We start from the raw sequence: 25,389 nt of genomic DNA on the forward strand, positions 1-25,389 counted from the left end.
GGTGTGGATGCTAGGTAAATGTTCGTTTTTCTCTCTGCCTAGCTCGTTAGCCGTCACAGCTGCGCCATCACCGTGGCAACCAAACAAACACGCACCAGGAAAGCAAAAGGAACACGTTTTCGAAACTGCAGGTAGAGTCGTATTTCTGACTGCACAGACATATAAAGGATATCTCTGGTTTCGGCAGAGTCTTGGGTCACGGAAAATATCAATATTTTTTGAATTGGACGTACAGTTTTGCGTCTAGGTTGACTTGTTTGAGGTGTGGATTCTAGCTACATTTCTGTTATTCTCTCTTATAATCAAGCTAGCGCGATGGCTCTCCATAACTAAAAACGGTTCGACTTTTTTCCACAATCGACCAAATTGGCCAAACAAGGTATGTAGCTACATTGAGCTTAAAGTGTACATAATCTAGCCTCCATTCTAGTGACGCTACGACTGTCATCATACGGCGAAACCAGGTCACATACAGTTAGGTCCATAAATATTTGGACATTGACACAATTTTCATCATTTTGGCTCTGTATACCACCACAATGGATTTGAAATGAAACAATCAAGATGTGCTTTAAGTGCAGACTTTCAGCTTTAATTTCAGGGTATTTACATCCAAATCAGGTGAACGGTGTAGGAATTACAATACATTTTATATGTGCCCCCCCCCCCCCTTTTTAAGGGACCAAAAGTAATTGGACAATTGGCTGCTCAGCTGTTCCATGGCCAGGTGTATGTTATTCCCTCATGGGAGTTCGTTATTTCATTGACAAGGAGCAGATAAAAGGTCTAGAGTTCATTTCAAGTATGGTATTTGTGTTTGGAATCTGTTGCTGTCAACTCTCAATATGAAGTCCAAAGAGCTGTCACCATCAGTGAAGCAAGCCATCGTTAGGCTGAAAAATCAAAACAAACCTATCAGAGAGATATCAAAAACATTAGGTGTGGCCAAATCAACTGTTTGGTACATTCTTAAAAAGAAAGAACGCACTGGTGAGCTCAGCAACACCAAAAGACCCGGAAGACCACGGAAAACAACTGTGGTGGATGACAGAAGAATTCTTTCCCTGGTGAAGAAAAACCCCTACACACCAGATCAAGAACACTCTCCAGGAGGTAGGCGTATCTGTGTCAAAGTCAAAAATTAAGAGAAGACTTCACCAGAGTAAATACAGAGGGTTCACCACAAGATGTAAACCATTGGTGAGTCTCAAAAACAGGAAGACCAGATTAGAGTTTGCCAAAAAACATCTAAAAGACCCTGTACAGTTCTGGAACAACATCCTATGGACAGATGAGACCGAGATCAACTTGTACCAGAATGATGGGAAGATAAGAGTATGGAGAAGGGAAGGAACTGCTCATGATCCAAAGCATACCACCTCATCAGTGAAGCATGGTGGAGGTAGTGTTATGGCGTGGGCATGTATGGCTGCCAATGGAACTGGTTCCCTTGTATTTATCGATGATGTGACTGCTGACAAAAGCAGTAGGATGAATTCTGAAGTGTTTCTGGCAATATTATCTGCTCAGATTCAGCCAAATGCTTCAGAACTCATAGGACGGCGCTTCACAATGCAGATGGACAATGACCCGAAGCATACTGCTAAAGCAACCAAAGAGTTTTTTAAGGCAAAGAAGTGGAATGTTCTGCAATGGCCAAGTCAATCACCTGACCTAAATCCAATTGAGCATGCATTTCACTTGCTAAAGACAAAACTGAAGGGAAAATGCCCCAAGAACAAGCAGGAACTGAAGACAGTTGCAGTAGAGGCCTGGCAGAGCATCACCAGGGACAAAACCCAGCGTCTGGTGATGTCTATGGGTTCCAGACTTCAGGCTGTCATTGACTGCAAAGGATTTGCAACCAAGTATTAAAAGTGACAATTAGATTTATGATTATGTTAGTTTGTCCAATTATTTTTGGTCCCTTAACCCTTGTGCTGCCTTCGGGTCACATGACCCAAAGGTTCATAACGAACCACCGTTGTGTTTACCCAATTTTACCCAATACAAAAACAAATAAAAATTATTTTCTTTTAACCATTGCAATGTGGGGGGTCTGAGACAGCCCGACAGTTAAAAGAAAATGCTTCACTTTGTTTTTGTAGGAGGTAAATCTGTCGCAATACGACGGTGGGTCACAATGACTGATGGGTCAGAATGACCCGAAGATAACACAAGGGTTAAAAAGGGGGCGGCCACATATAAAATGTGTTGTAATTCCTACACCGTTCACCTGATTTGGATGTAAATACCCTGAAATTAAAGCTGAAAGTCTGCACTTAAAGCACATATTGATTGTTTTATTTCAAATCCATTGTGGTGGTATACAGAGCCAAAATGATGAAAATTGTGTCAATGTCCAAATATTTATGGACCTAACTGTAGCTACCCAGCTAACACAGTTACGTTGCCCTTACGCAACGTCCCGCAACGTCCCGTAACGGTCCCGCAACGTCTTTGGCGACGTTGCGGGACCGTGCATCTGTGGGACGCCAGAACGTAACCGCAACGTAATCTTGTGACGTTGCCAGTCCGTAACCGCGACGTTGTGGCAACGTTATTTTTCCGACGTTGCCAGTCTGTAACCGCGACCTCCTAGCAACGTCATTTTCCGACGTTGCCAGTCCGTAACCGCGACCTCCTAGCAACGTCATTTTCCGACGTTGCCAGTCTGTAACCGCGACCTCCTAGCAACGTCATTTTCCGACGTTGCCAGTCCGTAACCGCGACCTCCTAGCAACGTCATTTTCCGACGTTGCCAGTCCGTAACCGCGACCTCCTAGCAACGTCATTTTCCGACGTTGCCAGTCCGTAACCGCGACCTCCTAGCAACGTCATTTTCCGACGTTGCCAGTCCGTAACCGCGACCTCCTAGCAACGTAATTTTGTGACGTTGCCAGTCCGTAACTGCAACGTTAACTAAGTAACCTATATTTCTCAATTCTACTGCTTATATTGGGGCGGTTCATATGCAGACCTCATTTGCCCAAAATGCTACTTGTTCTTGTATAATAGGCTACATGGTAGCCAACTTTAGGAGGTTTGTGTGATGTGTAGCCTAACTCCAGCTAATCATAAACAAGGCAGCATTTCCATGTAACATTGTCATTTTATTTCAAACAAAGTGCCAAACAGTGAATTAAAATCTTCTGCCAGTCCCCGCTACAGGTCCTGTCTGTTGGCCCTGACAATGAAGCACAAAATAAGTTAGTGTTCTATCAACATAATTGCACGTGTAAAAAATCACATCTAAAATAATATACATCATCAAAAAAACATGTGATTCTAGATTTGTGTCACATAGCCATGTGAAAGGTTGGATATGGAAGCTGCAATCATGATTCATTCACCTGGCTTGTTTTGAACGGGCTGCTGGGTTGTGTTTGAGTGTCTCCTCTATGAGGAGCTCCACAGCTTTCTCTCCCAGTCCCGTCTTCCACTTCATCACAGCGTCTGGAATTAGAAGTCATGAACTTATTGTCAGCACCAATGTGAACGTTGAACGCTGCGTGTAAGCCATAGTTCATGGCATCTCCAAACACTTACCACTCTCTTTCGCAACTCCAGCACCTTAAGGCGCTCCTCGCTTAAGGCGTCTTGGAGTTCAGCCTGTGTTTGGGCCACCTGTAGGTCCATCACTGGCACTGGCAGTGTGTCTGCCCTGTAGTCGCCTGAATAGGAGAGCCTCTCGCTGGTTCTCCTCCAATGTCTCCATCTTCCGGAGCATAACCTGTAATGTGTCTGTCATTAAAGACAAGTAAAACAAGTTTACAAGAGTTAGCATGATTGGCATACACTGTGGTTCTTCTAGATTAGCTGTAACATTTATGTAAATAACAAATGTTACCTTGAATGGTTGTATACAAAGCATATATTTTTTTGAGTGTCTTATATTTGCACTTGCCTGGCTGCCAGCTGTTTTCCTGGGCCCCCAATTGGTTCACCTCCACCAGACCAGAGTTGACATCTAGGGGTATGGAATCTGGTGATGCAAAAGTTTTAAGTCATGCTTTTGCTTCAAAACATAGCCTTTAGGTTGCCATGGCTCATACAATTATTGTCACTGTTTTAAACGGTCATTCATTACTTTACCATCATTTCCCAGGGACACGGTGCTAGGCCGTGTGACGGTGGTAGGATAATCTGTACAGAAATGAAAATGGAATGTAGTTTATGTACATAGTTATAGCATATTGATATAAAAGGAGTAGCATTGCACATATGTGATCGTTCGAAAGCAGGGCCCCACATCGTAGCGTCGCACATGTGTGATTCTGAACATTCCAACCGACTGTTTTCCGATAGACAAAAACTATATGACAAACGCTATAGTATGGCTTCAAAATTTACAATTAGTAGGCTAACAAGTAACACTAGCAGGTAGTAGCATTGCTACGAGTATTATGCTAGGTTGCTAGGTAACGGAAGCTAATTAAAGCAACCTAGCTGCCGTTTTGGAAAAATAACTGGTGGAAGCGTCGGAAATATTTAAAACTCACGCATCTAAAAGGTTAAAACGAATAAACTTATCCAAAAAAAGATGTCATGTACAAATTGGAAAAATTTGTGACATGATACTTTTATAGACGCCATTGCTGTGATTAAAACGTGATCAGCCACGCTAGCTCCACAGTCTTTGAAAATTCCGGGCTAAATAAACTATTTTGGGACAAGGTTTTTTAACAGTTCTGAACGTTTATTTTCACTGATTCTTTTGTGGGTGATTTGTGAGAAGCTAAACTTTGAAAACATGTAGGCCTATGCATTTTCAGTATTTCAACATAACTTTCTGGAGGGTTTAACCTCTACTGTACTGTAGCTATCGAAATCCTAACGTAAACAATGTGAATCTGATAGCACATAAACAGGCTAAATGGCCTACATTTCAAACATATACGTATAAGTATGCCCCATCAAATTTCTTAAAATATGTTTATATATTTCTGTAAAGAAACTCACCTTTGAAGTAGCTAATTTCCAGTTGAAATCCAATGCGTACAAGACGGTGTTGAACCCCTGCAAAATCTCTTCTGAAACCCCAATTTGAGCGATGCGTTGAAATGGGCCTGCGCAAAGTTGTTGCTCAGGGGCAGACTGAGGGGCAGGTTTGCTAAGGAAGAATTGTAATATTCTGTGATAACTTGTCTTTGGAAATGAAACTCTTAAGAGTCGCTTACCTTTTGGTCACATTTAACAATTTTGTATCACAAAAATTATTGGAGCACAAATTTGCATTGTGTGTCATACAGCTTTGGTGTGCTATACAAAGAATGTTTGCTTAATCATGTTACACATCACACATTGATTGCTTTTGTACATGTTTATAGTAAAGAATGAAAGACTAAATTATATTCCAGATTCAGTCTTATTTATTAAAGCTATGTTTCTGCATATGAGAAAATTGATGACCAATGACATGCTGGGGCTGAGCTGCACATGAATTACATGCATTGTCTACATTTATACGTGCTGGGTGCAACATTTAATATTGTGTGTGATTGAAATTCATGTAGACTATGGGTACATTGCAAAAGTGTCAGAACTGAGAGCAGTCCAGTGTGATCTCTCCATCTCTGGATAAACCACTATATGCACTCGAGATCCGTTGTCCTGCGACCAAAGAGCGACTTAGCCGCAACTTAACCTATGGTACCAAAATTAACGTAACCAGCCGACCAAGGTACAACGTTGCGGCAACGTTGTCCAGGGGACCAAAAAATAACGTAACCAGCCGACCAAGGTACGACGTCGCGGCAACGTTGTCCACGGGTCTAAAAATAAGGTAATTAGCCGACCAATGTACAACGTCGCGGCAACGTTGTCCATGGGACCAAAAAATAACGTAACCAGCCGACCAAGGTACGACGTCGCGGCAACGTTGTCCAGGGGACCAACAAATAACGTAACCAGCCGACCAAGGTACGACGTCGCGGCAACGTTGCCCACGGGTCTAAAAATAACGTAACCAGCCGACCAAGGTACGACGTCGCGGCAACGTTGTCCAGGGGACCAAAAAATAACGTAACCAGCCGACCAAGGTACGACGTCACAGCAACGTTGTCCAGGGGACCAACAAATAACGTAACCAGCCGACCAAGGTACGACGTCGCGGCAACGTTGTCCAGGGGACCAACAAATAACGTAACCAGCCGACCAAGGTACGACGTCGCGGCAACGTTGCCCACGGGTCTAAAAATAACGTAACCAGCCGACCAAGGTACGACGTCGCGGCAACGTTGTCCAGGGGACCAAAAAATAACGTAACCAGCCGACCAAGGTACGACGTCGCGGCAACGTTGTCCAGGGGACCAACAAATAACGTAACCAGCCGACCAAGGTACGACGTCGCGGCAACGTTGTCCAGGGGACCAAAAAATAACGTAACCAGCCGACCAAGGTACGACGTCGCGGCAACGTTGTCCAGGGGACCAAAAAATAACGTAACCAGCCGACCAAGGTACGACGTCGCGGCAACGTTGTCCAGGGGACCAACAAATAACGTAACCAGCCGACCAAGGTACGATGTTGCGGCAACGTTGCCCACGGGTCTAAAAATAACGTAACCAGCCGACCAAGGTACAACGTCGTGGCAACGTTGTCCATGGGACCAACTGGCAACATTCCCTTTATAACGTAGCTACGACGTTGCCACGACGTTGCCAGAAGGTAACGTCGCGGGTTACCAACTGAGCACTTACTGGCAACGTTGCCGCAACGTCATGTGTTAGCTGGGTAGCTACGTTTTTCCAGACATAATATTCGTTACCTAGCTACAAACAAATGCTTCGTAACTGAAGAGTATTTACTTTGTATTGGCGATATTGACAACAGAGGTTAAGGAACTTGTCTTTAATCAAAAGGTGGTCTCCGTTTTCAATTTGAAGCAGTAGATGTAGCTTATGTAGGAAATGTTCCATTGCATCCTCTCTCTAGCTTAGCTTCGGCTACAGATGGACGACAATCACGATGCATGCATTATTCACGCCTACGGTGTTAATACAGTCTGTAAAAATACCACTTTGACACACTTGCAAGATGATCCGCTGGTTAGATGTAGCATGATCTTATTTACTACCCACAATAGTTCAACTTTTTTTGCTGCAGCATTTTAATCAGTTAGCTCCAGGTCCTCTCTAAAATACATTTCAGACCTTTTGAAACCTGAGCAAATGACTTTCTACTAAATTTTCAAATTCTTCTGAATTATTTCTCTTTTTGCATTGTTCTTCTCTTTTCTGTAGTTTTATGCCTTCGTCCAGCTCCTGCCCCTTTCAAAAATACCTTTCGGGCGCTTTGAAGCTTCAGCTTATAACTTTCTACAAAATTGTCACTATTTTCAGCTTTTTTAGCATGGTCAGCTATCCCCATTCAGGTTTTCAGCATTCTCACTGCTGTTTCGCAGGAACAGCCTTTTCTAGTTATTGTTGTATAAGTATTGTTCTTTGAATCTTTATTCAGCATTCTTTATTCAACTTCTTCTGTTTCTTCCAAGACACCTTTCAGCGCCTTCAAATCTTCAGCTATTAAAACCGTTCAGCTATCAAAAAATTCAGCAGTTTCAGGCCATGGGTGCTATGACTTTTCAGCTTTGTACCTCTTATGCTTGAATTAATATAAATCAATATTCATAATATTTTTAACATGGGTTTCCAATGGAGTTTTCTTTCAAATCCTCTCAAACTTCTTTAAACTTCTTCAACTTCCAAATCCTTCTTCTTCCTCAATCTTTCAGCTAGAGCCACCATTTAAACTTTAAAATGTTGACAAACCCCTAAACTATTTTTAAATAATTCAGCTTTTTGATATCTATTCAACCTTTTTCAATATCACTGATTATGTTTCATGACTTTTTCAAGCCGTTTCTGAGATTTACATGGGTGTTTGCAGACTGAAACGCTTAGAGTGGAGGGCAGCTTCGGATGTCGTTGAAAAAATATTTCTAGTTTGCCAGCATTGCCACAATTTTCGCTCTTCATGCTTCGTCTTTGGATCAATAGATAGCTCATTTTGTGCCGGTCGTAGACAGTTGTCTGTTGAATCCAACAGACGTACACATTTGTTCAGAGCCCCACGAAAGCGAGACAAAGTCCAACTCTCGCCCCATAGAGACCAATGCAAATCTGGTGACAAAATCGTCAGAGAAAGCAAAAAGAACAAGATTTTGAAACTGCCGGTAGAGTCGTATTTCTGACCGCACAGAAATATAAAGGACATCTCTGGTTTCGGCAGAGTCTTGGGTCTCGGAAAATATATTTACTTTTTGGATTGGACGTATAGTTTTGCGTCTAGGTCAACTTGTTTGAGGTGTGGATGCTAGGTAAAACTTCGTTTTTCTCTCTGCCTAGCTCGTTAGCCATCACAGCTGCGCCATCACCGTGGCAACCAAACAAACACGCACCAGGAAAGCAAAAGGAACACGTTTTCGAAACTGCAGGTAGAGTCGTATTTCTGACTGCACAGACATATAAAGAATATCTCTGGTTTCGGCAGAGTCTTGGGTCTCGGAAAATATCCTTAGATTTTGGATTGGACGTACAGTTTTGCGTCTAGGTTATCTTGTTTGAGGTGTGGATTCTAGCTACATTTCTCTTATTGTCTGCCCTCAGCGCGTTAGCAATCATAGCTGCACCATCACCGTAACGACAGACACGCACCACTCAGTCTCTCACACAGGTGATTGGTACGTTTACTTGACCATGAGAAACCCGATTACTAGCAATTGTCGGTTTATGCCAATAATACGATTACTCCGTTTACATGTGTAATTAGTTATGCGATTACTCAATAAACGCGTCTACATGATTCTTTTTTATTAATCGTTGTATGCTCCACGGACAAAACTTGCACCATCATCCTTCTGCAACAAAGTGTCGCCGTGTCTTCCTGTATCGGCCCTACTGCTGTATGTTTCATTCCATCAACACATTGAATCCTACCAAGAAAGCCGAGTAAACGCACTCAATGCACACATCTGCTACTGCTATTACTATCCCAACTATAATTTCAGCTGATAAGACTATAATATTCTTTTTATGACTAGCTAGCCTAGGCCTACTTCTTCTTCTGTTTAACAGTTCAGCTTTCAGCTTCTCCCGCATTGTATTTCAGCTCTTAGCGTTGTTAGATGATGCAGTTCAGTTTCCACACTGCCTCTTTTGTGTGACTCACACATTTCTTGACATTCATTTCAGCTTGCGGGTATTTTCTCATTTCTGTAATTTCTGCAATTTAAGAAAAATAATTTCATCTTTCAGCATTCCAACGCATTTTCAGCAGGAAATGCCTTTCTAGTTCTTATTCTATTTCTTCCGTGGCACGTTTCAGCGCCTTCAAATCTTCAGCTATTAAAACCGTTCAGCTATCAAAAAATTCAGCAGTTTCAGGCCATGGGTGCTATGACTTTTCAGCTTTGTACCTCTTATGCTTGAATTAATATAAATCAATATTCATAATATTTTTAACATGGGTTTCCAATGGAGTTTTCTTTCAAATCCTCTCAAACTTCTTTAAACTTCTTCAACTTCCAAATCCTTCTTCTTCCTCAATCTTTCAGCTAGAGCCACCATTTAAACTTTAAAATGTTGACAAAACCCTAAACTATTTTTAAATAATTCAACTTTTTTCAATATCACTGGTTATGTTTCATGACCTTTTCAAGCCGCTTCTGAGATTTACATGGGTGTGTACGTGAAACCCTAGAGTGCAGACTGAAACGCTTAGAGTGGAGGGCAGCTTCGGATGTTGTTGAAAAAATATTTCTAGTTTGCCAGCATTGCCACAATTTTCGCTCTTCATGCTTCATTTTTGGATCAATAGATAGCTAATTTTGTGCTGGTCGTAGACAGTTGTCTGTTGAATCCAACAGACGTACACATTTGTTCAGAGCCCCACGAAAGCGAGACAAAGTCCAACTCTCGCCCCAGAGACCAATGCAAATCTGGTGACAAAATCGTCAGAGAAAGCAAAAAGAACAAGATTTTAAAACTGCCGGTAGAGTCGTATTTCTGACCGCACAGAAATATAAAGGACATCTCTGGTTTCGTCAGAGTCTTGGGTCTCGGAAAATATCCTTATTTTTTGGATTGGACGTATAGTTTTGCGTCTAGGTTAACTTGTTTGAGGTGTGGATTCTAGCTACATTTCTGTTATTCTCTGCCCTCAGCGCGTTAGCAATCATAGCTGCACCATCACCGTGGCAACGACAGACACGCACCACTCAGTCTCATGCAGGTGATTGGTATTAGCTGATTAGTGGAGTCACAAGACAGAGTCTGATAGTATTCCAACCTAATACAATTTACAAGAGGTGACTCTGCAGGTGCTGCTAATATCTCTTTTACTACTATTGCTAATGGAACTGTTTTATTCTACTACGCCACTGAGTGCGTTTACTTGACCTTGAGAAACCCGATTACTAGCAATTGTCGGTTTATGCCATACGATTACTCCGTTTACATGTGTAATTAGTTATGCGATTACTCAATAAGCGTGTCTACATGATTCTTTTTATTAATCGTTGTATGCTCCACGGACAACTTGCACCATCATCCTTCTGCAACAAAGTGTCGCTGTGTCTTCCTGTATCGGCCCTACTGCTGTATGTTTCAGAGCAAGATTTGAAGGCGCTGAAAGGTGTCACGGAAGAAATAGAATAAGAATATGAAGAAGTTGAATAAAGATTCAAAGAACAATACTTGGAATGCTGAAGCAGCATTCCAACAACTAGAAACGGCTGTTCCTGCGAAACAGCAGTGAGAATGCTGAAAACCTGAATGGGGATAGCTGACCATGCTAAAAAAGCGGAAAATTGTGAAAATGTCGTAGAAAGTTATAAGCTGAAGCGCCTGAAAGGTATTTTTGAAAGGGGCTGGAGCTGGAAGAAGGTATAAAAAACTACAGAAAAGAGAAGAAAAATGCAAAAAGATAAATAATTCTGAAGAAGTTCAAAAGGCCTGAAATGTATGTTAGAAAGGGCCTGCAGCAAGATGAAGGCAGAAAAGTACAGAAAAGAGAAGAAAAATGCATAAGTACTTGCAGTTGGAAGGTACTGCTGTGAAAGGTATTTTTGAAAGGACCTGGAGCAAGATGAACGCAGAAAACAGAAGAAAAATGCAAAACAATAAGGGCAAAAATTCAGAAAGATGAGCTGCAGGAAAATGTGAAAATGTAGCAGAAAACCAGTTGCTGAAGTCTGGGTTGAACGAATTTGAAGGTAAAAGGACAACACTGGAATGACTTGAACTTGCTGGAAAAACGTAGCAACCGTTGGTCATTGGCAACAGACTGGCAACATTTCTAACCTAGAATCTAGGTTTCAGGTTCAAGATGGAGGAGAAACTAATCGTGTGCCTGCACACCCAGTCCTGTTCAGACACTTAATTTAAGATGACATCAAAATAATAATTCATGCAGGATTGCCAATGTTGTCGTTGTCCCTGGTGAGTTTTTTATACTTAAATAATAAGATCATGCTTCATCTAACCAGCGGATAATTTCTTGCAAGTGTGTCAAAGTGGTATTTTTACAGACTGTATTAACACCGTAGGCTTGAATAATAACCGAAGGCGTGAAGCTAGAGAGAGGATGCAATACTACCAATGAAAAATTTAGAGTTAGAAACACTTAAGTAGCTTTGCCGCTTCGCGGCTTGGCCACCAATAATAAGAAAAGGTAGAAACACTTAAGTGGCTTCTTGCTGGGGTTTTTGCTTTCAGCAAACACACTAATAACTTAAGAATGTCAGCAGGTCCAGTACACTGTAAAGTGCATAGTGCCAAAAAGGATAAAAAAAGGATAAAAAAAAGGGATAAAAACATCTGATTTGATTGAGCAGCTGGATACTTCTTAGGACAAAAGATGTGATGCCTCTCTTGGTTAGGGATGCGTATTGATAAGATTTTAACAATTCCGACTCCTTATCAATTCCTGCTTATCGATTCGATTCCTTATCGATTCTCTTATCGATTCTCCCCTCTACAGCCAACTAGGTCTGTGCGTCCTGCACCCCCCCCCACACACACACACTCGTTCTAAACGAATTTCTCAAACTGGCTTTGACTGGCTCTGAAATTAGCTAATACCTACCACCTCTAGGCAGGCCCAGGGTGGGTAATCGGGAGAATCGGGAGAGTTCCCGGTGGGCCGCTTCACTTTTGGGCCGGTGGGCCGCTTCACTTTTGGGCCGGTCAAGGATTTTTTTGTTGTTGACATTTGCCACGTTAGTCTATCTTCTCTTAAAATAGGCTACACACGTTCTGCATTCTGACATCGCAGCCTCTGCATGGGTTGTACCATGTGAGGGAGTTCTCCCCTCTCAAATAGAGTTGGTTGGGTCCATAGCCGTCTTTTCCAAAACGTTTTCTCAGATAGCCTACCGATAGCTGGGCCGGGTGACCCTACCGTAACAATACGCGTCAGGGAGGATGGATGGGAGCATCCTTGGTCGTGACCCAGACAGAGACCGCAATCCACAGGTGTCAGTGGGAGGGGGGAAGGGAAGAGACTACAAGAGAGTCTCACTGCAGCACTCTCCAGGGGAGTTGTTGTTCCAGCAACGGCCTTGGCCAAGGCCTGTGCTGGTTACGGGGCCGAAAGCAGATAAGATTGGGGTTGTTGTTTGGTCAAGTAGCCGCATACAATTTCCACGTCTACACATTTTCGTCTCCAAATCGGTCCACTTTCCTTTGCAGAGCCGCTAACTTCTCCATGATGTTATCCATATTGCGTTGTAAAGTAACAGTCGGAGCGCCAACAGCTCTGCCCATCGCAATCCAATCAGCAGAAAGCCTGTAATCATGGTTCCGAATAGGTAGATGTCTTCCATGTCCTCCACGGAAAGCCCCGCTAGGCACACAACACGCCAATTCTCCCACGCGTCCATCGAGTAGCCAGCTGCGAACCTCCCGTCAGGACAGTAAGGTTCCCCCGAACCCAAGCTTCTCTTCGAGAAGATGGTATCAATTGCGTTGAGAGACCAGCTAATCAATTCCATATTTCTTGCTTCGGAGAGTGATGCGGAGAGAGTCTCCCAAGTATACAGGACAAGACAATACGATAGAAGCCAAGCAGGGAAGGTCAGGGGAGGGGAGGGAGAGAAAAATGCGACCGCCTTCGTCGAGAGCCAAAAGAAGAGCAGAAGAAAGAAGGACAGTTCAAAAGTCCCCCCCTCCCCACCACAACAATATGGTAAATGTGTTTTCTGTCTCTCACCTTACATATCTTACCTGTAGTACTATTTATTCATCTAGATTGTCTAGGAGTGAGTTGCTGAGTTTTGGAGATATCGTCCGTCGAGATGCCTGTCGAGATGCCTGCCTTCTCTGGACTATAATGGATCTAAATGGCACTCAACGTGGCTCAAAGTGCCGTAATATATATTTTTTAACTAATTTAAAAAACTAATTACCTGGTTACTCAAGATAATCCACAGACCTTGTTGTGAGCAGTTTCATGTAGCAACTATATTCTTTCTACCAAGCTTTAACTGCTCAAAACAAGGTCCGTGGATTACCTTGAGTTTTTAAGTTAGTGAAACACACCTATAATACCTTCTAAACATTTTCTAAAATACTGAATGTCAATGTCAGTTTCTTAACATAAAATAAGAACAGAAATCTACATTTTATGAATGAAATTCCCAAATTATGAATGAAATGCAGTATTGTTATACGTAACATACCTTCTCTTGAATAAGAGTGTCCACTGTGTGCACACAATTAGAGGAGGAAGCTCAAGAGTATAGAAAAATAACCTTTATTAACACAAATTGAGGGGTATACAGTGGGCCCTAAGGGGGCTGAGGGAGACACTGCCCCCCCCCCCAGATGTTCCTTGTGCCCCCCTTACCAAAATGAAGGTGAAAAAAGGTCATTTTGTTTCCTTGTTTCGTTTTTTTCAACTTTTTTAGTTGTAAAATAAATTTGCATTCCTATGTTTTTGAGTTTTTTTGTTTAGTTTTGCTTTTTGGGAGAGGAGCGGTTAGTGTTGTTGGATTGTAGCCTGTTGCACGTGAGGAGCACACAGCTGCAGCAGCACCCCTGTCAGGTTCACTAGCTTGCTTTGTTCACCTTGCTGGTTTGAGCAAATCAAAGTTTCTCTCAGATTGCACCAAATTGAAGCTTTAAACGGCTAAAATGTAAAAGAAATTATCCAGCCGAGGATGCCCCCAGACCCCCCTACAAACATTTATTTGCCCCCACAAAATGTCTCATTGCCCCCCCCCTACTAAAATGGACTATAACCGAACCTGGTATACAGTACAGCCAACAGCCCACCTAAGGACCATCTAGCTATGGAAGGCCCAGTTGGTTTTAATTACGGCGTCCCTTGTGTTGACAAGCATTTAATAACCGTTGACTTGCAGTGATTGCAAGGCCTACCTGAACAATTCTGCAAGAAGTACTCAAACTGCAATTCTAAATGTGACCTGACTAAGATAACAAAACTCAGTTCTCTCCAAATAAAAGGAATTATCACAGAATTATTCACTAATCAATAGAACTAGTCATTGGAAACTAGTTAGTATGTTCTCATGTGCGTTCGCTATTGATAAGAGTTTATTGTGACTATTTGTTAAGCTGAATAGATGTTCAGGGTCAGGAGAAAGTTCTGGGTAAACATCCCTTGTGATTACTATTGGGAGAGTTCCACCTATGATCTCTCTCTGCCCTGAGAGTGGTCATGGGCTTGGAGCTGTGAATCTCCTTCTCTGTGACTGTTGTAACAACATTACTGCCTGACTGTCACTATCTATGCTACATTCTTGTGCCCTATAGGGCACAAGAATGTACTGGGCACAAGTTTCCGCCCCCCCTCAGGGGGGGCGGAAACTGATTGGGGGGCCCCCTGTTATTAATATTTTGCAGTGCAATAAAATATAACAATAAAAAGTAACCAATAGCAACCTCTATTGTGAACAGCACATATTAGCCTATAATAAATGTGTTCAGTCATCATAGCCCATAATGTGCGAACAAAATGTAGGCCAGTTGGCTCGCATTCAGCATTCTTTAGAATCTCTCACACACAGTATACTGTAGGCCTACACAAATCCATGCATAAAATAGGTTTAATGATCTGTCCATTTACCAAATACATTACATTCAAATTCAACGAAGAGGTCATAAGCCCCCCAAAATGAAGTTAAAGACAGTAGCCTAGTCATCCTAACAGTGACAACTTATAATAAACAAACATAGGCATATATAACAATTCTTTCAGCAATAATTTGGGTCGAGCTACACACGCGAACCAAGTTCCCATGAAAAAAAAACGAGTGCGCAACACACACGCGTGACGCACACTGCAGTAGGCCACCTACAGCCAGCATGCTACAGTTAAACTCAAATTCCATTAGACTATAATCATTTTCTTTTCCGAACTGACATATTGAGATATTCAAAACCAGCAAACTCATAGCCTACACACAGGTCAAAACACAAACACATTATTTAACTTTAGTTTTACAAAGGCAGAATATAGGCTATGCAGACATGAAACATAGGCCACAACAAATGCCCTTGCCTATTTAAATCATCATCTGTCTGTTCTTATCGTTAGCAAATCTGGCGATTACTTTGTTAATGTCAATCTCGACGTCCTCTCGATGCACAGCAGTGCTAAGTTGGACAGCCGCTCCTCTCCCATGCTTGTTCGCAAGAAACTCTTTTCAGACGGCTGAACGTCCTCTCTGCCATATAACTGCTTATCGGAATTGTCAAGTAAATGTGATAGAGAATGGAAAGGTTGGGGAAAGCACGGTCCATGTCGTTGTCAATGAGAAATGGTAGGATGCTGTGTGTGTTTAGTTCATGTTTTTCCATGCTCAGCTCACGGTACATAGTAGCCTACGAAATTTAACAAATTCGTCAACCACATCATCGGCCTTAGACAGATCCTCCGAATAGAACTCCGCAAGCAGCATCGCGGTGACAAAAATGTTTCGTAAAATGTAGGCCTATATATATTTTGTAAAAGTGTCTACCATGGATACAATCAACGTTTTGTTGCCACAGAGAACTTATGAAAAAAAATACATAGATCGGGGGCCCCCTCGGGTGCGGGGCCCGGGGTTTTCGGCCCCCCGCCCCCACCCCCCCTCCGCTACTGACTAGCGGCCAGTGGTACAGAGTCAAGCCGAGGATGAGATACAGGCTGGACAGACTGGTCAGGAAGGCGTGACCAGTAACTAGTAACCGTGGTCGTGGGCGGTGTCGATCATCTCCACCGTGTCCTGGCAGGACAGTCCAGCTGGCTCCGTAACGGGCAGCTTAGCTACTAGCTACTGCATCTTATCTACACTGTAGGCTACATCATGGCCTTGTTGTGTTGTCTGTTTGTATTGTATCGTGTTGTCTGTAGCCTACATATTGTCTGTGGTTGTTGTGGTATGAGAGCTGTGAGAGATACCTGAATTTCCCCACGGGATTAATAAAGTATTTATCTATCTATCTAAATGTCTTTATATGTTCATACATATTTTTACATGCATTTAGGAACCTATTTTGACAAAGGTAGATTTGGAAGTTGTGAAAATTGTTGATTGGATTTTTCTTACTGAGTAAATATTTGTAGTATTTATAGTGGTAGTTTAGTAGTTAACGATAGATTATATATAACACTATAAGAAACATTATACATTTAATACTCATCCATCAGTGTCTACTTTTAAAATACCAGTTCATTTTAGATTTTTGTTCAATTTTCAGACTGAATAAATGAAAAACCTGTATAAATGGAGAAAGTAGATGAATACAGATGATTCCATACACAGATGTGTAGGCCTACTGCATTATACAATAATACCATTACTTGTATCACCAATCTGGATCCATCAAACTGAATCAATTAGAATTTGAATTCCTTTATTGAGAGTACAACAAATATTGAGTAGAAATCCTAATGGATTATTCACACATTTCAAACAGCAATTGAAAAAAGAAAGAAAATGAAATAATAGACAGATTTAAGATGCTGAGTATATAAATCGAATACGCCTAACTTGTGATGGCAAGAGGAAAGGATGTAAGTGAGAGGGTTCAGTAAGAAGATTCACAACGACTGCTCAACAGTATGTCTCCTTAACCCTCGTGCTGCCTTCGGGTCACATGACCCAAAGGTTCATAACGAACCATCATTGTGTTTACCCAATTTTACCCAATACAAAAACAAATAAAAATACTTTTCTTTTAACCTTCGCAATGTGGGGGGTCTGAGACAGCCCGACGGTTAAAAGAAAATGCTTCACTTTGTTTTTGTATGCGGTAAAGTTGTCGCAATACGACGGTGGGTCACAATGACTGATGGGTCAGAACGACCCGAGGAGAACACAAGGGTTAAGAAGGGCCACTGCCTATCCTGATGGGAGTGGTGTCTTCCAGGATGACAATGCCTGCCTCCTTAGAGCACAATGGGTCACTGAATGGTTTGATAAGTAGGCAAATAATGTGAATCATATTACGTGTGACCAGATATTAAGCCAATTAAATGGGAGATTTTAGCCAAGTTCTCCGAGATTTTGAACCAATGTGTTGGACAGCTGTCTCCACCATCACATGAGGTCTTCTGGAAGAATGGGTCCCATCCCTCCAGTAGTTCCAAAGACACTTGTAGAATCTGTCATTGTGTATTAAACCTGTGCTGTTGGCTCAAGGTACTTCATTCTGTGTTTTTTCCTTTAATTTGTCACCCAGCTGTATATTTATACATGTTTAGAGTCTTACACATTCAATGGCATCTGAATGTTTTTACAAGGCAGTTTCTTTTGAGATGCATTCACATTTACACTATGTACTGTAAATCAAACACATAGATAGCTGCCTGTACTTACTTTTTGGAGTTGTGAAGAAAATACTTTTATAGCAGATGAATTCAACAATGAAAATGGAAATTATGTATATTTGATCAGTTTTATCAACAGGGGGGTGATGTCAAAGATGCATCATTCGAGCAAAGCATTTTCAAAACCAATAAAAAATATCTTGTACAGTTCAAAAACACAAATTTGTGTTCTAGTTAAGTTGAAGGTTGAACATTTCTATAATGACATCTGTGATTTGTTGAACACATCCTGTTCCGGTTGAACATTTCTATAATGGCATCTGTGATTCGTTGTATACATCCTGTCCTGGCTCTTCTTCAAAAGTAACTTTGGCATCATCAGCGTCCAGCTGAAACAAAAAAACAAGAAGTCACAATTTATATCTAAATCGTGAGCATGGATAAGAGCTCTGGATAAGAGCTTCTGCTAAATGACTAAATGCATACATATACAATTCACACACAGATACTTTTTACCTTGACAGAACTTGAAATGCAATGTACACGCCAAGGTTTTGTCGTGGGGACATTTGACCACACACAGCACAGTATAGCTAGTCAACATAGCAAACCATACCAAAAAAAAACGCAATATGAGCTGCACTATCGTTAGGTTATTTTCAGAAATATAAGACAAAAACTGAACATGTTATATAAAACTACCCATTCCTGAGCCAACCTTCACGCAGCAAAAGGAGGTGGTTGAGCAGGAAATGAGCTCCTTATTATATGATATTGTTGTGGCTATAATACTGTTATAAACTATGGCATTCTAGTCCTTATATATCTGCTGCCATTAATTGTAAATGTAATACATGTACATCTGTAAATCACCTCCAAAACGAACCTTACTAAACAAAATGTATTTACATATGACAACTTACACATTTCATCTCCAAATCAGTGAATAGGCGTCCAGTCATGAACATGCGTAGGGGGATGGTGAGTATAAGGACAAATGGCAGGCCAAGGGAGGCTGGGCTGGATTTAATGATCCAGAGGGCCGCCAAACAAACCATCTGGATTATGGTGAACAAGTTCATCCTGCTAGTGCTAACCTGCAACAGAAATGTGGAGGTTATTTCAGAATTAGAATGTAGTAGTGTACATCTAAGAAAAAACTAGTGTCAGACTTTTAAACAATATCTGAAAGGCTTCATTTGAAAGCTGACATGGAATTTGCATACATACTATATGGTAAATGGACTGCATTTATATAGCGCTTTTCTACCTTAGCGGCACTCAAAGCGCTTTACAATGTTTGCCTCTCATTCACCCATTCATACTCTCACTCACACATACCGACGGCAGCGAGCTACCATGCAAGGTGCCGGCCTGCCAATCGGGAGCAACTTGGGGTTCAGAGTCTTGCTCAAGGATACTTCGGCACATGACCTATGAGGAGTCGGGGATCGAACCGCCAACCTTGCGATTAACAGACAACCCTCTCTACCCCCTGAGCCACAGCCGCCCCTAAATATATACTACTACTATATACTACTGTAGACTGCTTTAAATACTTCTAAACTTGTGTCTATTACTAAATATAATATAATATAATACAAATGTTACTTTTTTAAATGTGGGAACACTTTATTGAAATATTCTGCCACTATCCTAATGGTCCAGGATACTACAGACTTTTGGTATGCTGGTCCTGGATAGTGTGATCCAAGCGTTCAGGTTTACCCTTGTGGCATAGGGCTCGTTGGGATGATACTTCTTGGGAACGAACAGAAGTAGAATGCGATCCCACAGCTGGATGCCGTTGAGAGAAGTGATTCCCATGTAAAGGAAGATCCCAAAAAGAGCTGCCATGGGTATCATCTTGAGAATAGGCTCCATGAGGATTGAAAGACCTGAGAAAAGATGGGTGATCAATGTTCAGTATTGTCTTCAAAATGGCATGTACTTTTATGAATGTGCTATATGGCACAAGTTTGTTATTGACACTAGTCAAATGAGTAGAGATTAACATCCAAATACGTACCAACAAGCAGGGCCACCAAAATCCCACTGATTCTTTGCTCCAACACCTTCTCGATCTCAGGCTTTGGCCCTTTGCTCATGATGGTTAGGGCGTTGGCATGGGTGACAGAACGTACTGTGGCTGCACTCAGCCATGGCACTCCAAGTATTGCGCTGCACCCTCCCATGCCCACCAGGAGGAGCAGGTCGAAGTGAAAGCCAGACCCCTTAACCATCTTCCTCTCTGGTTTACTCACAATCAGCCTGAAGAGTGGATAAATCATTACAGAAAGGTTTCAGATTATGAGTCAATCAACAAAAAAGTGTTCAATGTAAAGTGTGCCATCTACAATTGTTTTGAATGATTTATTTCTTGAGGTAATTTTGAATGAATCACTACCATGTGTTAATGTTGTTTTCACTCACGTGGTGATCTGTGATTCAAGGAAGATGAGGATGAAGACTAGCAAGGCAGGGACAACACAAGCAAACATAACCCACACAGGGAAAGGCTTGTGCTCCCCAAAAGGATTGATAAACCATCCTCTCATTTGTGGATTAGACACCATCAGGCCTTTTGGCACCACTAGTTTCTATCCAAGAAAACACAGGAGTTGGCCAACATTAATACAATGTGGGTGTTTCACCCTGGAATGCAAACAGTTTAGGTGTGTATACATCTAGGCACGAAAATGCTAAACTTGTTCTTTGCTAGTGTTGATTTGCTTTCCTGTGTGTACATACTCTAGCATAAAGTGCCTTGAAAAATCCCTTCTTTTTTTTTGCGATCAAATGTTTTTATTCAGTATAGTCACACAGGGTGGCAGAGCACTAGGGATGGGAAGATTCACAGATTCGCATCGGTGCATCGGCATAAAAGCTCACGATGCGATGGCCCGGATCAAAAAAGTGTGCACCGGATACAATGTGGGATGAAATCGCGATGCATCGTTTCTAACATCTTTGCATCGGTATAATCCGATGTATTTATATAGAATTATGTGCATGCGAACACCTTTATTATTTTTCTGAAATTTGACCAATGATTTGTGACCAATAATTTTATATTTAGATAGTTTCTTAAGCGCGCTCTGGTCTCCACTGCTGTCAGTGGCCGATTCTCGTGAAGTCTCTCTGCCAAGTTTCGCGCGAGTTGGAGGCGTGTTCGGGAGTGTTACCATGGCGGGTGAAGAGTTACACAACCCTACAACTTGTAATAAATCCCAGGTTTGGCAACACTTTGGATTTCCGAAGAAAGATGGTAAATTCGATAAGACCCATGCAATCTGCAAAATATGTTGTGCTGCCATAAAATACACCGGCAGCACGACTAATTTAGCTACTCACCTGTAGAGGCGACATGGTGGATTCAGCTATGGCTACAGTGGCTAGCTCCACCAGTAGACCTAGCAAGCAGACTGAGCAAAGTATTGCCACTTTTTTTCATGCCCCGATGGCTACCAACTCAGCTCGTTCTAAGGCAATAACCGAAGCCATTGCCTTCTTTATTTGTAAAGATATCCAGCCTTACAGTGTTGTAGAAAACGAGGGCTTCCAATACCTCCTCAACATACTGGAGCCGAGGTACCACATTCCAAATAGAAAACTTTTCTCAGAGAAACAAATCCCTCTTCTGTACGCGAAAGTAAAACAAGAAATAGAGTCATTGAGCAATGCCCAAAGAGTTGCATTAACAGTTAATGGTTGGACGTCTTGCGCCACTGACTCGTATGTCACAGTCACGGCACACTACATTGATGACGAGTGGGTTTTGCAAAACCACGTTCTACAAACCAGTGTTCAACGAGGCTCACATAGGGATTAATCTAGCAGTTTTACTGAAGGACATTTGTCGCGAGTGGAAGATCAAAGACAAGAACCCAGCGTTGGTCACGGATAACGCAAAAAACATAATACTGGCTGGAGTTCATGCCGAGATGAACCCCCATGTGCGATGCATCGCGCACACACTCAATCTGGCCTCGCAAAAATCCCTGAAGGTGGACAGGGTGTCAGAGCTTCTGGTGAAAGTGAGGAAGATGACAACTTTTTTTTCACAGAAGCCCACAAGCAACTGAGGTTCTACGTGAAATGCAGGCCCAGTTAAACATGCCAAATCACAAGCTCGTCCACGATGTTCCCACAAGATGGAACAGTTCCCTTGACATGTTGGAGCGTTTTTGGGAGCAGCAGCCTGCTGTGTTGAACACCCTGCTGTCAAGGAAGATAAAGAGGGGAGAAGGATTAGCCAGCCTGACAGAGGAAGACATGACACTGATCCCAGAGGTCATCAAATTGATGTCCCCACTGAAAGTGGCAACCACACTCCTCAGTGAGAAAAAAAAACCCACCATCTCAATGATCTCCCCAATCCAGGCCAAACTGCAGAAGCATTTCCAGCCAGATGAGAGCGATCTACTGATAATTTCTCTGATGAAGGAGCGATTCAGACAGGACTTTGATGGTCGCTACACATATCTCCAAGAACTCCTCTACAATGCCACAGCACTTGATCCACGTTTCAAAGACCTGGCTTTCTTGGGAGACCACAGCACCAAGGACATGATATTCATGAAGATAACAGCAGAGGTGGTGATGATGGAAGGAGAGGTAAAGATATACTCCATATACCGTAGCTAAACTCTCTATTTGTTACTTGAATTTACCTGTGTCTTACTTAAATTGGAAAAGGAAATCTAGCAGCTAGTCTCCATTATACTGATTTTTGTCAGGCAAGTGACAGTGGCACACTGAACGAGGGCCAGGCAGGTGACAGTGGCACACTGAATGAGGGCCAGGCAGATGAAACAGAAGTTGACAGGAGCCCCCACAGAGAGGAAGAGAGAGGTTTGTTCTGATAGGAACTGTGCCAAAAGTTTTAAAACAATGTTTGTTTAACCCTCGTGCTGCCTTCGGGTCACATGACCCAGAGGGTTCATAACGAACCATCATTGTGTTTACCCAATTTTACCCCATACAAAAACAAATAAAAATACTTTTCTTTTAACCTTCGCAATGTGGGGGGTCTGAGACAGCCCGACGGTTAAAAGAAAATGCTTCACTTTGTTTTTGTATGCGGTAAAGTTGTCGCAATACGACGGTGGGTCACAATGACTGATGGGTCAGAACGACCCGAGGAGAACACAAGGGTTAAAGATGCATGTATTATATATAGTTGTATAGTATTATTTAAATACATATATAGTAAGATAGTTATATATAGTAAGATAAGTAGATAGATTGTAAGTCATAATTTTGACATCATATTTTTTTAACACAACTGATAATCCACTCTGCTCTTCTGTTCCATTCCAGATGATGTCCCCCCTAAGAAGACGGGGGTCAGATGGCTGAGCGGTTAGGGAGTCGGGCTAGTAAGGTTGTTGGTTCGATTCCCGGCCGTGCAAAATGACGTTGTGTCCTTGGGCAAGGCACTTCACCCTACTTGCCTCGGGGGGGAATGTCCCTGTACTTACTGTAAGTCGCTCTGGATAAGAGCGTCTGCTAAATGCCTAAATGTAAAATGTAAATGTAAGACAGCCTTGGACCAGATGTTTGGGGATTTCCTCACTGCGAGAGCACCAATGAAGACCACAAGGGAGAGAGTTAGGGCAGACATCTTACAGAGAGAGGGAGAAATCTTACAGAGAGAGGGATTCTTTAGCTCTGAGTGGTGATATGTTGCAGTGCAAAACAAGTGGATCTTCCACTGCTTTCAGCCTTGGCAAAGAGCTACCTGTCCATCCCAGCAACAAGTGTACCCTCTGAAAGAGTGTTCAGCACAGCTGGTGACATAGTTACAGCGCAGTTTGCTTCACCCTGATCATGTGGATCAACTCATATTCCTAAAGAAAAACCTTAAAATAGGACAAATTAGTAAAATTTTGTGTGTGAGGCAGTTGATCCACATGTTCAGGATGAAGCAAACTGCATTGTGACTGCCAGGTGTAGTTAAAAAAATATATATTCAGAGAACACTTACACACATACACACATTATACACATACATGTTATCTTTTGTCAGAGACTTTGTTAATGATTTGATGTCTGACAAATAAATAAATCATTAGGTACCATATTAAATTGCATAGAATTATATTATTTTGCATCGCATCTCGTTGAATCGCATCGTGTCGAATCGCACTGCATCGCAATAGGGGTGAATTGTATCGCATTAGTAGTTGCTTTTATGTGTCTTTAATGTATCGGATCGTTGGCAGTGCATCGAGATGTGTATCGCATCGTCTTCAGTGATGGAGATGCACATCCCTTCAAATACAAACAATATGCTGAGACATAAGAACGTGTCCCAGGACCAAAAAACACAGAGAGGAAAGAGGGGAAGGAGGGAGGGAGATTCGATATGGAAATTCAGTAGCTAAAGAAGCACAGCAAAACCTTTAATAAAAAACATTCGCTTTTTAAAATCGGAGCAACGGCCTAGGAGGAGTTTGAAAAAGTTAGCATTTCTTAAAATGCAAATCACGGAAAAACCTTCGGGACGACAGTGACGCCATAGGGTTCAGTCGAATCGTCTGCGTCTAAGGAATCCGATGAAACCTCACTTAAGAAAAACGGTCTCATGGTTCAAAAGTTATGGGCGTAAACGCACCTCCAACTTTGACACCTTGGTGGCGCTATAGTGCTTCATGGATCGACATGAAACTTGGTGATAAATAGTCAGGAGACCGTTCCAAATTAGTGTGCCAAATTTAAAAACTTTTCACCAATCGCTATGCATAATAATAATAATAATAATAAATATAGCTGCAAGCAGCAATGAAGGGGCCAAGCAGCATTCGATATGGAAATTCAGTAGCTAAAGAAGCAAAGCAAAACTTTTAATAATAAACATTTGCTTTTTTTAAATTGCATTATACTTTTCGGCAACGCGGTGGCGCTACCCCAAAACTTTCGATTACCTTCACGGTGTTGCACAAAAGACGTACACCGAGTTTTGTAACGATAAGCATTTGGTAAATATGTAATTTTGAGACAAAATGCGCTGGCTAGATGTAGCAGCGTTATATCTACAAAGCACAATGAATCCGCTTCTTCTTGACTATAAATCCCCTGACAATGAAACGTTATTGTTACCATTGTGATTATACTGCCAGACAGCTACTGTGGCATACCTGGCTTCGCTAAACAGATAATCCGGTATCACGACATGCTTGATGACTGTGGCTGGATTCAATCCTACGACCTTGCATTTCAAAGGAGCCCGTCTTATCCCAGTGAGCTATTCTCGCTGCTGGGAAATGCTGTGTTCGGTTCAGGGGCGTCTTAATAGCACTTGAGGCCCCTAGGCTATGGACTTTTTTTTTTCATTTTTTGAGGCCCCCCACACGCTAATCGCACAATCGCACGAGTTGCTTGTATTGTTATTTACATTCCGTTGCACGGTTTAGGCTGAAATTCAGTTTTTGTGGCAAAAAGTGCCTTGTGTCAACGAAGGGAGTGCTAGCCTACGTCACAACGTCAGCACACGTTAGCAACGACGCATGGATACAACGTGCATTGCTGTTGCACAGCAAGTATCGTATCGTGCCGTGGTGTACTAGCAGCATTATACATTTAAGCAATTCAAGACTTGCATAT

General features: G+C 42.1%; 1 protein-coding gene across 1 annotated transcript in view; it reads right to left on the reverse strand.

The window, feature by feature from the left end:
- Window positions 1-16,848: 16,848 nt before the first annotated feature.
- Window positions 16,849-25,389, reverse strand: part of slc4a1b (solute carrier family 4 member 1b (Diego blood group)) — a 50,226-nt gene continuing 41,685 nt past the window's right edge. The window contains exons 14-18 of the mRNA XM_062474709.1: window positions 20,215-20,381; window positions 19,811-20,052; window positions 19,510-19,679; window positions 18,705-18,878; window positions 16,849-18,170 (exon numbers count right to left, since the gene is read on the reverse strand). Coding sequence (XP_062330693.1) covers window positions 18,090-18,170; window positions 18,705-18,878; window positions 19,510-19,679; window positions 19,811-20,052; window positions 20,215-20,381 — 834 coding nt within the window. The 3' untranslated portion in view covers window positions 16,849-18,089. The remainder of the gene's footprint in view (window positions 18,171-18,704; window positions 18,879-19,509; window positions 19,680-19,810; window positions 20,053-20,214; window positions 20,382-25,389) is intronic.

The sequence above is a fragment of the Osmerus eperlanus genome, chromosome 12, assembly GCF_963692335.1.
Source record: "Osmerus eperlanus chromosome 12, fOsmEpe2.1, whole genome shotgun sequence".
In the NCBI taxonomy this organism is placed as follows: Eukaryota; Metazoa; Chordata; class Actinopteri; order Osmeriformes; family Osmeridae; genus Osmerus; species Osmerus eperlanus.